At 40.4% G+C, this 17,082-nt stretch overlaps 1 protein-coding gene across 2 annotated transcripts in view; it reads left to right on the top strand.

Moving 5' to 3' along the window:
- SI (sucrase-isomaltase) overlaps nucleotides 1–17,082 on the top strand; it is a 318,808-nt gene that overhangs the window by 284,371 nt on the left and 17,355 nt on the right. For both annotated transcript variants that reach the window (XM_040349295.1, XM_040349296.1), the window contains exons 60-64: nucleotides 2,262–2,395; nucleotides 3,600–3,634; nucleotides 3,721–3,837; nucleotides 12,031–12,179; nucleotides 15,515–15,599. In XM_040349295.1, coding sequence (XP_040205229.1) covers nucleotides 2,262–2,395; nucleotides 3,600–3,634; nucleotides 3,721–3,837; nucleotides 12,031–12,179; nucleotides 15,515–15,599 — 520 coding nt within the window. The remainder of the gene's footprint in view (nucleotides 1–2,261; nucleotides 2,396–3,599; nucleotides 3,635–3,720; nucleotides 3,838–12,030; nucleotides 12,180–15,514; nucleotides 15,600–17,082) is intronic.

The raw sequence follows: 17,082 nt of genomic DNA, 5'->3' as shown, positions 1-17,082 counted from the left end.
AGGTGGCTACTTTGAAGAATCTAGAATATGAAATATATTTTCAGTTGTTTCACACTTTTTTGTTATGTATAATTCCACATGTGTTAATTCATAGTTTTGATGCCTTCAGTGTGAATCTACAATTTTCATAGTCATGAAAATAAAGAAAACTCTTTGAATGAGAAGGTGTGTCCAAACTTTTGGTCTGTACTGTACATATATATTGATACATGTCCCCCAGGGCAGTACCCAGACTCCATCCCCCTTTTATACCCAGTTTATTTCCCCTGTTCAAGAATTCTGCTACGAACTGAACAGTGGGGTGTTCGGCCCAACCCCCACTATTGATGCTATATAAATCCTGTATAATAATAAGCATCTGACATCTGTGGGTCTTGGTGGAGTTTTCTGATGCCTAATGAAATTATTTTAGAGCTATTTGGCTTGTATCTGATATCTGTTTACATAACAAATCCAAAATTCCCATTATCTTTTCCAGAATAAATTCACCCTCCTGATTGCTTAAAAAGGGCATAATTCGATTTCAGCTATGTTTAATCAATCTAATCAGGAAATAATAAAACCTAAAAGCCTACAAGTAAATTATATTATGACAAAATGTTCGGCCATCATATCTCATCACATTATATAATCCAAACTTATGTTCAAATATTGGTACTCTTGGAGTGTTCTCCTGGTAAAACTGCCTCATGATTACCTTCTGATTACTTCAAGTAATCAAAATAATCAATCACTAAAACATTCTGCCTCAGGTAGTGTTATAATTAGAAACATTAATAATATAACTTAATTTCTACCAACTGAGTCATTTGGCTCATTCAGTTTCTTTTTTCCTGGGCACAATACATTTTGGACTGCAAAAAAACAAAAAACAAACTACCTTTGCATTGCTCTATGCACATACTGTACTGTATGCATTTATTGTACTGTGATTCTTTCAATTATTCATAAGCCTTTATTTCCATCGAAAATTTGAGTCGCTGCTAATTTTCATTTCTAAAATTAGTATTTTGGCAGTTAATATAAGATTTAATGACTGTACATTAGGGATGTTTAATTTTCACTCCAATGAACAAGAGCTAAAAAAAAGGAGCATTTTATGGGTATCCATGACCTGAAAATCTTTGCTAATTTAAATATAACTATAATAAAAGAAAATATGAAGGTCACTTCCCTTTCTTGATTGAAAGAAGGTTATATCTGGCACAGAACCAATGTTCAATTATCAGCCAAGATTTAGAAACGATGAGAGTGCAATAACCAGCCTCATTATTTCACCCATAGATGAATATTGAGCTGCTTTCTATTAATAATAATAAAAAAGTGCATTTAGTAATTTTAACATTGATCTATAGTCAGTTTTTGGTGCAACTAAGGTAATATTTTAAAATCAGCTCCAATGCAGGTCAGTGATTACAAATTAGTGGAAGCTCAAACAGATTTGAAGCCATATGGTTTGGTTTACTTATATGCTGGAATTGATGAAAAAATTCAGTAACTGAATAGATAACTAAACTATGCAGCATTCATGCAAGTTTCAAAATGGAATCCTAAATGCAGTAACCAAAATTTAAGGAGAAGTGAGTGGTCTTTTGAAAAACAATTAATTTAAAACTCATTGTGCCGAATATCATTTTAATGAGGATTTTTTTTTCTTTGTAGTTTTTTCAAAGCTAGACGTGATTTTTTTGTTATACTAGGCTAGATAGGTAAATCTTTTCTCATTACTAAAATATTCCCCTAATCACTTATTGTTTCTAAAAATAGAAAATATTGGTTCCACCATGCATTCAATTTCACATAAATATGTCAATATGCAGTCATTATGTAGTCACAGATTACACAAAGATCTACAGTACAGTAGGTAGTGACTGTCTGATTTGTTTGCATTGGTGGAGCTCATAAATAAACATTTGAAAAATAAAGTTCAGTGCATAAAGTGTTCCTTTTCATCAAGCACAATTTAATAAATGAAAATGCAAATCTAAGATTCATGGACCTGAAACAAAACTCTGACTGTGTGCTGGCATTTTTCTATTGATAGAACCAAATATTATCTCAAAATGTTATACTCATATTGAATACAGCATTGCTACATATACCTCCAAAGCAGGTGGTGCAAATGAGTAAACTGCAGATTTATTTAAGGCATATTAATAAAAAGTGCCAGCTGAAAAGCAAATTTACTGTTCTTTTATTCATTTGTTAATGATCATTGGCTTTATATGTCTGCTAATTTGTGTCACTCTCTGTAAATATAGGATTATACGCAATTTAACAGGAAAAAGAGCAATTGTTGTTAGCCGCTCCACCTTCCCGACAGTTGGGCAATGGATAGGACACTGGCTCGGAGATAATACTGCTGCCTGGAATCAGATAGATAAATCTATCATTGGTAAGCCATCAGAATGTAAAATGTATGTAAAATCCTTGATCTTTGAATGATAGTGGTAATGGATGCAAGGGAAAATAATCAATGAATAATAATAATGAATAATAATGAATATAGATGATTTTGCACCAGCAATTTAGTTTATTACTACTGAAATTGTGTCTGTAGTTGGTAAGGCAAAGACAACAACATGTTACCTGTAATTATGTAATTTAATTCGGTCACATTTAAAAATTCAATAAAATCCCACAAAAGCTTTAAAATGTTAAAATGTAATTTCAAAGGTAATTTTCAATACTTTTAAAGTATAAGTTCACCTTCTGAAGAATGTTACATGTTGCACCCATATTTAGGCTCCAGACCAACCCTCCTGCACCGCCAATCTCCCCTTCCCTAATACAGCAGACTGTGGAATCTCTCCCAACACCCGCTGTCACATTTTGAAAATTGCCTGGCTGTGTGGGGCTCTGCCCACACAGTCTTGTCATTGATTCACAGCAATCTTTGAATGAGAAAGCTACAAGTCCTGTCTGCCACAACGGGAGATGGACTTGTAGTTTTAATAGGCAAATAGGCTTACTGATTAGTGCACTCATAGTCCATTCACACTCACTTCAGTTTGCAAGCTGACAGCCCATACATGGGGAGGGTGTGCAGAAGCCTGGAATTTCCCCCATGATCTGCTGCTTTTTTAACCTGCAAAAAAATAGCATTTATTGTTTTTTTTAAGTAAAAGGTGAACTTTAAATTAGTCTTTAAATCTGCTTCTTTTGTTCAAGATAGTTGCTGGTGATCCTACCATGAAGGTCCTCATTCAGACACTTTTAATAGGGTGACAGCTGTGTTATAATTCTTCTGCATTGTAACCCAGTCACATGCTTCCCTGGTGGGGTTTCAAGCAACCGCATGAAGCACATTGCTGAGGCACTATATAGGCTTCAATATAGGGAGGCCAGTCCACAGCAAAGATGTGCAGCTGACATTGGAATGCATGAAGAAAAGAAGTACCTGAAAGTGTTGAGAGGGGATAAGCAGTATTGATATACAAAAAAGAGCGGGAAAAGAACAAAACTGTATTTTCTAAAAGGAAAAAAAAAACTTGGCAAAAGTTTGTTTAGCAAGCTAGGCATGGCATATATTCTTATATTTTGATGAAATCTACCTTTATTATTCAGTATGTTATACAAATAATCCTCTTTTTTTGCAGGTATGATGGAGTTCAGTCTTTTTGGAATATCTTATGTAAGAGCATTTTATTTTATTTTAAGTTATAAATAATGATCTCTTGAAAATACTACCAAATTATGTATATGTATTTATTTTTGTAGACTGGTGCAGATATTTGTGGCTTTTTTGGAGACACGACATATGAACTGTGTGCTCGCTGGATGGAGCTGGGTGCATTCTACCCATATTCTAGAAATCATAATGGGAAAGATTACATTGTGAGTCATTATTACATTATTTAAAACTGGTAACATAAAACTGAATAAGTATATTATTTGTTTAAATATGTGTAATCTGGTATTTAAAGTTATACTTTTAGACCTTTATATTTAAATCTTCATTAACCTTTCTTACAATATATTTTTGCTTTTGTTCAGAAAAAGCAATCCACTTCAGTTGTGTTTTTTACATTGCAAGGCTTTTTAGTAAAACTTTTTGCAAACACATGCATTTCACTGTTCTGAAATTATAAATGTAGATTTTTCTATGCTGACGTACCAACGGACTGCTTAGTGGATGGGCATGCCCTGACTCTGAGCAGTATTAGCATAGAAAAACAGCAGTGTCTGCATTCATTTAGGTGTGGAAATAAAAACTATGGCCCGGATTCAGAAACAACTTACGACGGCTTATCTCCAGATACGCCATCGTAAGTCTGAATGTGAGGCGTCGTATCTTGGCGCCTGATTCAAAGAATCAGATACGCCAGAATTTGTCCAAGATACGACTGACGTAAGTCTCTTATGCCGTCGTATCTTGGGTGCATATTTACGCTGGCCACTAGGGGCGCTTCCAGGGATTTACGCGTAGAATATGCAAATGCGCTAGATACGCTGATTCAGAAATGTACTTGCGCCCGTCGGATTTAGTTACGCTGTTTACGTAAGGCGTCGGTCCGGCGTAAGTTTACCCCTCATAAAGCAGGGGTAAGTCATGTTAAGGTATGGACGTCGGAAACGTCGGAACAGCGTCGTATTTTACGTCGTTTGCGTAAGTCCTACGTGAATGGGGCTGGGCGTATGTTACGTTCACGTTGACAAAGCATTGAGCCAACGTATCCTAGGGAGTATTTGCGACGTGACTCTGAGCATGCGCGCGCATGCGCCGTTCGATCGGCCCCTCATTTGCATGGGGTCACGGCTCATTTCAATACAACACGCCCACTGCCTTGATCATTTGAATTAGGTGGGCTTACGCCGGGCCATTAACGCTACGCCGCCGTAACTTAGGGCTCAAGTTCTTTCTGAATACGGTACTCGCCTCTCTAAGTTACGGCGGCGTAACATATATGAGATGCGCTACGCCCGCCTAAAGATACACGATTCTTTCTGAATCCGGGCCCCATCTCTGCATACTTAACTGCTCTAAAGGGTGAGCCCATCACATTACTTAAAATGAGACTCCTTAAAGTGTTTTTCATGTAGGCAGGGTACAGAATGCCCCCAGGTGGCCATATAAGCAGTAAGAAACATCTGAAGGTGTGGTGTGGACAGTTTTAACCATTTCAGCTCTGGAAGAATTTACCCCCTTCCTGACCCGGCCATTTTTTGCTATACGGCACTGCGTTGTTTTAACTGACAATTGCGCAGTCGTGCGACGCTGTACCCAAACAAAATTTACGTATTTTTTCCCCACAAATAGAGCTTCCTTTTGGTGGTATTTGATCACCTTGGCGGTTTCTATTTTTTGCGCTATAAACAAACGAAGAGCTAGAATTTTGAAAAAAAAACACAATATTTTTTACTTATTGCTATAATAAATATAGCCATTTAAAAAAAAAATATCCCCAGTTTAGGCCGATATGTATTCTTCTGCATATTTTTGGTAAAAAAAAAAAATCTGAATAAGTGTAAATTGAGTTATTTGCGCAAAAGTTATACAAAACAGGGGATAGATTTTAGGCTTTTTTTTTACTTGTAATGGCGATGATCAGCGATTTTCATTGGGACTGCGATATTGCAGTGGACAAATCAGACACTTTTTTGGGTCCATTGACATTTATACAGCGATTAGAGCTAAAAATAGCCACTGGTTACTGTATAAATGTCAGTGCGGTGATCAAGGCGTTAAGTGTGTGTTCTAACTGTGATAGGATTGGACTGACTGCGAGAGAAGACAGAAACTTTTAAATATCATATCATCTATATATACACACACTGAGCAAAATTATAAATGCAACAGTTTTGTGTTTGCCCCTATTTATCATGAGCTGAACTTAAAGATCTACAATTTTGTGCACAAAAGGCCTATTTCTCTCAAACTTTTTTCACAAATCTGTCTAAATCTGTGTTAGTGAGCACTTCTCTGTTGCCAAGATAATCTATCCACCTCACCGGTGTGGCATATCCAGATGCTGATTAAACAGCATGATTATTGCACAGGTGTGCCTTAGGCTAGCCACAATAAAAGGCCACTTTAAAATGTGCAGTTTTATCACACAGCACAATGCCACAGATGTCGCAAGTTTTGAGGGAGCATGCAATTGGCATGCTGACTGCAGGAATGTCCATCAGAGCTGTTGCCCTTGAATTGAATGTTCATTTATCTACCATAAGCCATCTCCGAAGGCGTTTAAGAGAATTTCAGTACATCCAACCGGCCTCACAACTGCAGACCACGTGTAACCACACAAGCCCAGGACCTCCACATCCAGCATCTTCACCTCCAATATCTTCTGAGACCAGCCAACTGAATAAAGTAACAAAAAGATATTCCCGTGCTGGCCAAGTCTAAAAGGTGGGGTACTGCAGCAAGCACTGCAGGTAGTATCAAGACCCAGGTAAGTATAAATGTAGAAATAGTGCTGTGCTGTGCATAAATAGGTGATAAAGTGCAAATGTGCTCACGTGACAGGTACACTTGAAAGGCAATAAATGAATAGTCAAAATAGCAACAATAAAATATAAATAATCAGCTGCGACAGTATAAACAATGGACTAATAAAGCGTCCAAATACTGTGAAAAGTATACCACAAAATAGATGTATGAAAAAAAACTCATAAAATCTTTAAAATGGCATCATCATGTGACATGTGCAACTATAAATAAATATATTCACACTAAAATGCCAAAAAGTGTAATAAAAATGAATTAAAAAAAACGCAGTGCAGATAATGTGTGCACAGCGATCAGGATGAAGGTGCTGGTGCTAGTAGTTAATCTCTGGTATGGAGTGCTACTGATAGGTGGTTGCTGGCTCTCCGTGCAACTTAGGGTATAGGTGTCCCCTTACCTTACCACTGTGAGGCAACAGCGTATGAGTGTGTCATTCAATATCACTTCCGGTGCCCTGCGTTCCCGCACGTGTTCGTTACAGTCACGTAACTTCATCAGGGGACCATCTCCTCATGTTGCAGCATGATAAAGCACAGCCCCATGTTGCAAGGATATGTACACAATTCCTGGAAGATGAAAACATACCAGTTCTTGCATGGCCAGCATACTCACCGGACATGTCACCCATTGAGCATGTTTGGGATGCTCTGGATTAGCATATATGACAGCATGTTCCAGTTCCTGCAAATATCCAGCAACTTCGCACAGCCATCGAAGAGGAATGGGGCAACATTCCACAGGCCACAATCCACAATATGATCAACTCTATGCAAAGGAGATGTGCTGCACTGCATAAGGCAAATGGTGGTCACACCAGATACTGACTGGTTTTCGGACCCCCCCCCCCCCTTCAATACTGTAAAACTGCACATTTTAGAGTGGCCAGCCTAAGGCACACCTGTGCAATAATCATGCTGTCTAATCAGCATCTTGATATGCCATACCTGTGAGGTGGATGGATTATCTCAGCAAAGGAGAAGTACTCACTAACACATTTAGAAAGATTTTTTTAACAATATTTGAGAGAAATAGGCCTTTTATGTACATAGAAAAAGTTGTAAATCTTTGCGTTTAGCTCGTGATAAATAGGGGCAAACACAAAAGTGTTGTGTTTATGATTTTGCTCAGTGTATTTATATACAAAACTGATTTAGAGTAGGCACTTGCAAAAGGGAAAAATTTGTTTTGTTTCGTTTTAATTCATTATTTAATTAATTTCGTTAAGTTAGATTCGTTACATGTGTTAAATTCGTTTTCGGAATTCTTCGTTTTCGACCGAATTTCGAAAAATCCGGTCGAATTCGAAAATATTTAGACCGTTTTCGGAATTTGTTCGTTTTCGACCGAATTTCGAAAAATCCGGTCAAATTCGAAAATATTTAGACCGGATTCTAAAACAAATAGTCTCTTTTCGAATAGAATTTTTTTTCGAATTCGATTCGAAAATATTATTATTTTATTTTTTTTCGAATTCCGATCGAATTTTTTTTTTTATTATTTCGTCCGCGGGTTTTTGATTCGGAATCGAAAACGTTCGTTCGGATTCGGTAAATTCATTAATATTGCAATTCGGGAATTCGTATGCATCCGAATGTCCGAATAATGAAAAATTTGGCCGAATTTCGATTTGGAACGAAACAAAATGCACATGCCTAATTTAGAGACACTTATGGGTCTTGCAGAGGGGGCTGATTAAAAACATTTAGATTAAGCTCAATCCATCTTTCATAAGGACTGAGCTTCATCACAATGTTGACAATGAAAACACTGCTGTTTTTGATCTTCCTCCTCTGCAGGACCTGCAAGTGCCTCTAAACCAGTTTTGGATTTAAATGGATTTCTTTGTGGGTGAGCATCTGGGCATTTTCTTCAATTATAGAGTGTTGTTGCTACCCTTCAAACTGCGTGTGTGTGTGTGTGTGTGTATATATATATATATATACAGTATCTCACAAATGTAAATATTTTATTGTATCTTTTCATGTGACAACATTGAAGAAATGACACTTTGCTACAATGTAAAGTAGTGAGTGTACAGCTTGTATAACAGTGTACATTTGCTGCCCCCTCAAAACAACTCAACACACAGCCACTAATGTCTAAACCGCTGTCAACAAAAGTGAGCATGAAAATGTACAAATTGTGCCCAATTAGCCATTTTCCCTCCCTGGTGTCATGTGAATCATTGTTACAAGGTCTTAGGTGTGAATGGGAAGGAGATGTTTTAAATTTGGTGTTATTGCTTTCACTCTCTCATACTGGTCACTGGAAGTTCAACATGGCACCTCATGGCAAAGAACTCTCTGAGGATCTGAAAAAAGAATTTTTGCTCTACATAAAGATGGCCTAGGCTATAAGAAGATTGTTAAGACCCTGAAACTGAGCTGCAGTGCGGTGGCCAAGACCATATAGCGGTTTAACAGAACAGGTTCCACTCAAAACAGGCCTCTCTATGGTCAACCAAAGAAGTTGAGTGCACGTGGGCAGCGTCATATCCAGAGGTTGTCTTTGGGAAATAGACGTATGAGTGCTGCTAGCATTGCTGCAAAGGTTGAAGGGGTGGGGGGTCAGCCTGTCAGTTCTCAGACCATACACCACACACTGCATCAAATTGGTCTGCATGGCTGTCATCCCCGAAGGAAACCTCTTCTAAAGATGTTACAGAAATAAGCCTGCAAACAATTTGCTGAAGACAATCAGACATGGATTACTGGAATCATGTTCTGTGGTCTGATGAGACCAAGATAAATGTATTTGGTTCAGATAGTGTCAAGCGTGTGTGGGAGCAACCAGGTGAGGAGTACAAAGACAAGTGTGTCTGGCTTACAGTCAAACATGGTGGTGGGAGTGTCATTGGCGGGGGCTGCATAAGTGCTACCAGCAATCGGGAGCTACAGTTCATTGAGGAAACCATGAATTCCAACATGTACTGTGACATATTGAAGCAGAGCATGATCCCCTCCCTTCAGAGACTGGGCAGCAGGGCAGTATTCCAACATGATAACGAACCTAAACACACCTCCAATGCGACCACTGCCTTGCTAAAGAAGCTGAGGGTAAAGGTGATGGACTGGCCAAGCATGTCTCCAGACCTAAAGCCTATTGAGCATCTGTGAGGCATCCTCGAATGGAAGGTGGAGGAGCGCAAGGTCTCTAACATCCACCAGCTCCATGATGTCGTCATGGAGGAGTGGAAGAGGATTCCAGTTGCAATCAGTGAAGACCTGGTGAATTCCATGCCCAAGAGGGTTAAGGCAGTGCTGAAAAATACTGGTGACCAAACAAAATATTGACACCTTGGGCCCAATTTGGACATTTTCACTTAGGGGCGTACTCACTTTTGTTGCCAGCGGTTTAGACGTTAATGGCTGTGTTGAGTTATTTTGAGGGTACAGACAATCTACACTGTTATACAAGCTGTACACTCACTACTTTACATTGTAGCAAAGTGTAATTTCTTCAGTGTTGTCACATGAAAAGGTGTAATAAAATATTTACAAAAATGTGAGGGGTGTGCTAAAATGTATTTTAAGAGAATACAGATTATTTCCTTAAATACATATTTACATAGTAGGTAAGGTTGAATAAAGACAATAGTCCAGTTCAACCTTTGTAGGTGTATGTGTGTCAGTGTTGATAATAATTTCCCCATATCCTTGTATGTTGTGTTCACTAAGATGCACATCCAGGAGTATTTTAAAAATATCAATACTTCCCACTGACACATCTATATCGTCCTGACAGTGAACCCCCCACACCCACAGCTTAAGGTTAAACTGATTCTCCTCCAGTCTCATTTTGTGGCCTCATGTCCTCTTACACTCCCTGATACTGAATCTTTTTTTTTCCTAAATTTAAAATTTAAAAAAATTGCTGGACCATGTATGCAGTAAAAACTTTTCAACATACTGTATATACAACCTGTCAGTGAAAGATTTTACAAAGATTTGCACAATGGTCAAGTGGCCTTCTCTAATTGCACATTGACACTTCTATATTAACCACTTGCCGCCCGCCAATGACAAATTGACGTCGGCAAAGTGGTTGTAGAATCCTGACTGGACGTCATATGACGTCCTCAGGATTCTTAGCTGCTGCGCGCCCCCGGGGGCGCGCATCGCGGCGATCGTTGTTGCGGGGTGTCAGTCTGACACCCCGCAACACCGATCTCGGTAAAGAGTCTCTCACAAAGACTCTTTACCACGTGATCAGCCGTGTCCAACCACGGCTGATCACGATGTAATCAGGAAGAGCTGTTGACAGACGCGAGTAGAGGAGAGCCGATCGACGGCTCTCCTGACAGGGGGGGTTCGCGCTGATTGTTTATCAGCGCAGCCCCCCCTCGGATCGCCACATGGACCACCAGGGATGCCCACTAGGGAAGGGCAAAACTTAAAAAAAGGGTAAAAAAAAAAGTAAAAAAAAAAAGTCTGAAAAAAAAAAAGTCTGAAAAAAAAAAAAGATGCAAAAAAAAAGAAGATGCCAATCAGTGCCCACAAATGGGCACTGACTGGCAACAAGTAAATAATGCCGCCCCACAGTGTCCATCAGTGCCGCCCCAGTGTCCATCAGTGCCACCCCACAGTGTCCATCAGTGCCACCCCACAGTGCCCATCTGTGCCACCCCACAGTGCCCATCTGCCACCCATAAGTGCCACCCCACAGTGCCCATCTGTGCCGCCCATGAGTGCCCATCTGTGCCGCCCATGAGTGCCCAGTGCCGCCCATGAGTGCCCATCAGTGCCGCGCATGAGTGCCCATCAGTGCCGCCCATGAGTGCCCATCAGTGCTGCCCATCAGTGCCGCCTATGTGTGCCCATGAGTGCCGCCTATGTGTGCCCATGAGTGCCGCCTATGTGTGCCCATCAGTGCCGCATACCAGCACCACCAATCAGTGCCACCTCATCTGTGCCCGTCAGTACTACCTCGTCGATGTCCATCAGTGCCATCTCATCTGTGCCCATCAGTGCCACCATATCAGTGCCCGTAATTGAAAGAGAAAACGTACTTATTTACAAAAAAATTACAGAAAAAAATAAAAACGTAATTTTTTTCAAAATTTTCGGTCTTTTTTTAGTTGTTGCGCAAAAAAAAAAAAATCGCAGAGGTGATCAAATACCACCAAAAGAAAGCTCTATTTGTGGGTAAAAAAGGACGCCAATTTTGTTTGGGTACAGTGTAGCATGACCGCGCAATTGCCATTCAAAGTGTGACAGTGCTGAAAGCTGAAAATTGGCTGTATACGTGCCCTGTATGGAAGTGGTTAATAACTATTCTGCTGAATTCATTCTACTTTCAACCAAACTGCATTATCTCATAATGACACATTACCTAAATATGGTCTATCCCAAGTCACATTTGTAGCTTTGCAAAATTATTACTAGAATTGAAAATCAGTGACATAAACTGGGAGTGTAATATTTTAAAATGTATTATGTCTTCTATTTTTCTTTTTATTATTATTATTATTATTATTATTATTATTATTATTATTATTATTATTATTGTTGTTATACATGATTTATAATATTTAAAATGTATTTATTAATTTATTTATTCTCTATTTTATTTTTTAGAGGCAAGATCCTGTTAGTTTTGATGACAACTTTAAAACCCTTTCCAGAAATGTCCTGAATATCAGATACAGGCTTCTTCCATATTTATATACTCTGATGTTTGAAGCACACACCCAAGGCAGCACTGTTGTGCGTCCCTTGCTGCATGAGTAAGTAGTATTTTCTGATTTATTTTTTAAATAAAATAGACAGTATATATATGTATATACTGTATATATATATATATATATATATATATATATATATATATATATATATATATATATATATATATATATATATATATATATCCTGATCCAGTGCTTGTGTTGTGTCATTTACCCCTCTCTATGTTCTAAAAAACCTGGAGTAAAACAATAAAATGTTTTTAAAAAGTTCCTGTGTCCCCCTGTCTTCTCCCCTCTTTCCTCCTGTCAGCTCAAGAGTCATCATTATGGCATTTTTTTCCAAAATAAATCATAGTTAAAGTCATTGTAAAGATATGTAATCAGTTTTGTAAAAAGATTATATAATGTCCAATGTGTCACCTTTTGTAACTTTATTGTTGAAAATACCTTATTTACTGTACAGCACTGCTCGGCACTCACGTGACCCGCCACAGTTATGCTTCCTAATTCCGAGCACTGCTGAGTGAGGGACTAAGATCTCCTCAGCAGAGAGGAGAGGATACCTGGCGGGTCACGTGAGCACCAAGTGGCGCTGTAAATAAGGTGTTTTTGACAATAAAGTTACAAAAGGAGAGACACTGGACATTATATATCTTTTTACAAAACGGATTACATATTTTTAAAAGGACTTTACTAGGGCTTTTTTTTAGGGTAGGACTTATATTGCAGCCCTCCCTGAAAATCACGCTAGGTCTTATTCTTGGTTAAAGCTTATTTTCAGGGAAACACTTTATGTATATGTAGCGCCTGGTTACTTCCAAGTACCGGTGCTATTGAAATTTAGAGGGCGAACAGAGTGTTAATGGACTCTGATCCAAATTACTATGTTCAAAACAGGGTCTCTGTCTCAGCTTGGCTGTGCTGTGGGCTCATTCTGTTGTTGCTGGGGTGTTGTTCCACCCCAGGACGATAGGTGGCAGCAGCGGAGTCGAGACTTAGGTGCTCTTTCCTAGCAGCCAATCAGGAGGGAGTGTCCTTGCTGGGCATGCTGGGAGAGGGTATTTTATGGGACAGACGCCATTGAGTCTGGGCCTTCTTCCAGTGTGGCACCCACCTTTAGGGTGGCCACATCACAGAGCCCCGGCGTTATGGCCTACCTGGCCAGGGCGTGCGTGCCATGCGGTGTTCCTGGTTCCGGGACCACATTGGTCCGGAACATTTGAGCAGCAGCGGGGGCCTGTGATCGACTGGGCTCCCACTTTTGAAGATCCCAAGCGGTATAGCTGTTCGGTGGGGAGTCCATCTGAGGAGAGCCAATGAGAGGCTGGCGATCCAAAAGGATTTCGACAAACCCCCGGGGATGAAGGTAGCCGGACACTGAAGGATTTATCCCCTATCAGTCAGTACCTAGGCGACTATTTGAAGGAGATCCAGGCGTAATTATTTCAAGGAGTAATTGCAATCAGCGAAGGCCTGTGGCAGAGGTTCCTCCAAGTTCATTCCAGGAGGGTCTGTGGCAGAGACTTTTCCCAAAAAGGTTTGAGTGATACTCCGGCTGTCAGGTCAGTGAGAGAGGCCTGTTCGGGTACACTAAGCCCACTCAGGCAGGAGTGGCACAAAAAGTGTTACACATGGGAGCAGGACTGTTTCCAAATACTATGCCTGAATCTGCTGTTCTCCTTCTTTCTTCAACTCTATCCTTTCACCACCAAGTTTATTGTTTTTACCCGGCTGGGTAATAAAGAGCACAGCAAATACACCTTTTGCGGACATTACATTACTACTGCTATATGCACCATACACCCCTAGGAATTCGGAGAGCCACAAGGTAAATGTGCCACCCAAAACAAACCAGCAGATCCTCCGGGGGTAGTGCTACATATATATATATATACAAACATAGCCTTTCCAATAGCCTACCTATAAATATATGGATGGTTGGTAGCTATGAATTCAGGATACCTGCATTCTTCCATTATCTCCACCTTGCATTCTAGCATCTCCACCTTGCACTTTAGACTAGGATATTTGTGAAGGTTTGTGAAGAAGTCCCACTTCCCCTCCCTTTTTTCTCAGTCTGGCTGACTATACTATGCCTATGCTAAGATTTGATCCCAAAAAACAAATTTTAAGTGTTATGACTATACCTTGTTTACATTTTTATGTTTATTTTACTATTCTTATAATGATTATACCTCCCGCTACCCATCTACTGAGTGGGTAAACAGGTATTTGAGGTTTTTTTTTGTGCATGGACATTACTAAAGCTGGACATACTCTAGTGAATATTTCTTTGAATGGACATGCATACAAGAAATTGTATCCATACATTTGATGACATAATGAATGTCATACAAAAATACTTAAAAAAGTTTACTTTTAACATTTGGTTTTGGAGTGAATTAATTTTCATGACTAAATATTACATTCCCTTTTTTTATTTTTGTATTTGATAATTTTATTTAATCCTGCTCCTTTTAATTATTTGTATTACTGTGCTCAAAAAGGAACATTGATTTGAACATTTTATTTGAACAATAATGGATCTCTGCTAAATAGCAAGAGACCATGAAGCTCTACCTTTTTACTCACATGCTCTATCATTAAATATACCTAAAAGCCAAAATACATCCTTCCTATTACATTGAGTATTGAAGTCAATATCCAGGATTTATGTTGGAATTGATGTGCATATGGGGAAAAGGAATGGATCATTAATATTAAGATGAACATGTAAATGGTAGAGAGTAATAAAATATATAACGGCTCGTTGATCCTAGGTGTCTATATATCACCAGCATGGATCATGTCTTGAGTTCTGCTGTAGGTTTCAGAGACCCAATATTCTTGTATTCTTCCGCAGCAGTTCTTTGAGGGACACTTTAGTTGAGAATAAGAGGTTTTGGTGTAAACACAGTATCAATTATCAATTAAACACATTGCACGTCTTTGAATCTCTCCTTTTATAAATGTGCTTGTCTTGTTAAGCATGCCTACTATACTTTCATGATACTGAGTTTTTTTGTGCAAGCTAGGCACAGCATATATTTAGTATAATTATAAGTATATCACTATTACAACATGGCATCATGCTACATATACTACAGTATTTCAATGAAGGCTTGTACAAAATGTGCAGACAGGTTCTGAGAGTCCCTGAACTGTAAAGAAACATAAAACGTATATAATGGTGAGTTCCCGCTTTTGCATTATGTGTAGTGTGAGATTTTTGTTCAAGTTTGGAGAGGGGTTATTTTCTTCTAAAGAAAATGTGGTCTCCGAATACCATTCTGTATCTTGCAGTGTACTCTAAGAAATACATTTTACACGTAAGACAAAAATCCTACATGATTTGTTACTGTTATTTCTCTTATTAGGTTTACATCTGATAAAGAAACCTGGGATGTTCACAAGCAGTTCCTATGGGGACCGGCATTTATGATTAGCCCTGTTCTAGAGGATGTAAGTACATATAATACATTATGCAACTGTGATGTATATCAAAAACACTAGGATGCTAAATATTTACAATATTTATAGCTCTTTAAAAAAACAAAAACATAAACACAGTGGGGGGTTACAGTAGGTGACCGCGATATTGTGTCAATCTCGCTCCCTTTCTCGGCGAGATTGACCACCTATGAACCCCGTCGCGGGAGCCAGCGCTGAGCCGGCTTGCCGCGATGGGAAAAAGCCGTCCTTGAAGCGACGGGGATCCGACTTGGATTCCCGCCAATTTGGCGTTTGGTATGAATCATGAGGGGGAACTCCACGCCAAATTTTAAATAAAAAACCTTATGGATTGTAAGGAGAACCCCCTATGCTGAAAAAATGGCGTGGGGGTTCCCCCGCAATCCATACCAGATCCGTATCCAAGCATCCCGCCTGGCCGGTCAGGAAAGGAGTGGGAACGAGCGAGCAACCCCCTCCTGAGCCGTACCAGGCCGCATGCCCTCAACATGCGGGGGTTGGGTGCTCTGGGGCAGGGGGTGCCCGGCGGCCCCCCCACCCCAAAGCACCATGTCCCCATGTTGATAAGGACAGGGCCTCTTCCCGACAACCCTGGCCGTTGGTTGTCGGGGTCTGCGGGCAGGGGGCTTATCGGAATCTGGGAGCCCCCTTTAATAAGGTGGCCCCCAGATACCGGCCCCCCCACCCCGTCTTCTGCCTTCTTCTTTTCTTCTTATGTTGACGCGTCACTTCCTCGGCTTGCACCGATTTATATAGGCCTCTTATGACATCACAGTCCCATCATGCTCCGGGACCCACGGAGTTTGATGGGACAGTGACGTCATAAGAGGCCTATATAAATCGGTGCGAGCCGCCTACCCGGCATTACAGCGGGAAGAAGCGTTGCGTCAACATCGGAAGAAAAGAAGAAGGCAGAAGATGGTAAAGAAGAGCGGGCTGCGCCGCTGCTAGTAAGAGAGCTAAAAAGAAAATAGTGGTGGCCAGCCCTGAAGAAGGCACCAGAGAGCGAGCGGGAGAAGAACCGGGAGCGCCGAGGCGACAGCAGAGAGCGGAGAAGATGGAAGAAGACCCCCCGGAGAGTGGAGAAGACCCCCCGGAGAGCGGAGAAGACCCCCGGAGCTGAGTAATAAATTATTTTAAAACCCTGTGTTGTGTGTTTATTTTATTGACATTTTTCTTCCAGGTGAATGGGTAGGGGTACGATGTACCCCATATTCATTCACCTAGGGTGGGGGGCTGGTATCTGGGAGCCCCCTTATTAAAGCCCCCCGCCCGCAGAACCTGACAACCAACGGCCAGGGTTGTCGGGAAGAGGCCCTGTCCTTATCAACATGAGTACAGGGTGCTTTGGGGTGGGGGGCCGCAGGGCGCCCCTCTGCCCAAGAGCACCCAACCCCCCCATGTTGAGGGCATGCGGCCTGGTATGGCTCAGGAGGGGGGGGGGGCGCTCGCTCGTCTCGCTCATTTAATACAC

This window comes from Rana temporaria, chromosome 4 (genome assembly GCF_905171775.1).
Source record: "Rana temporaria chromosome 4, aRanTem1.1, whole genome shotgun sequence".
NCBI lineage: Eukaryota > Metazoa > Chordata > Amphibia > Anura > Ranidae > Rana > Rana temporaria.
This window is presented reverse-complemented; position numbering and strand designations above follow the sequence as displayed.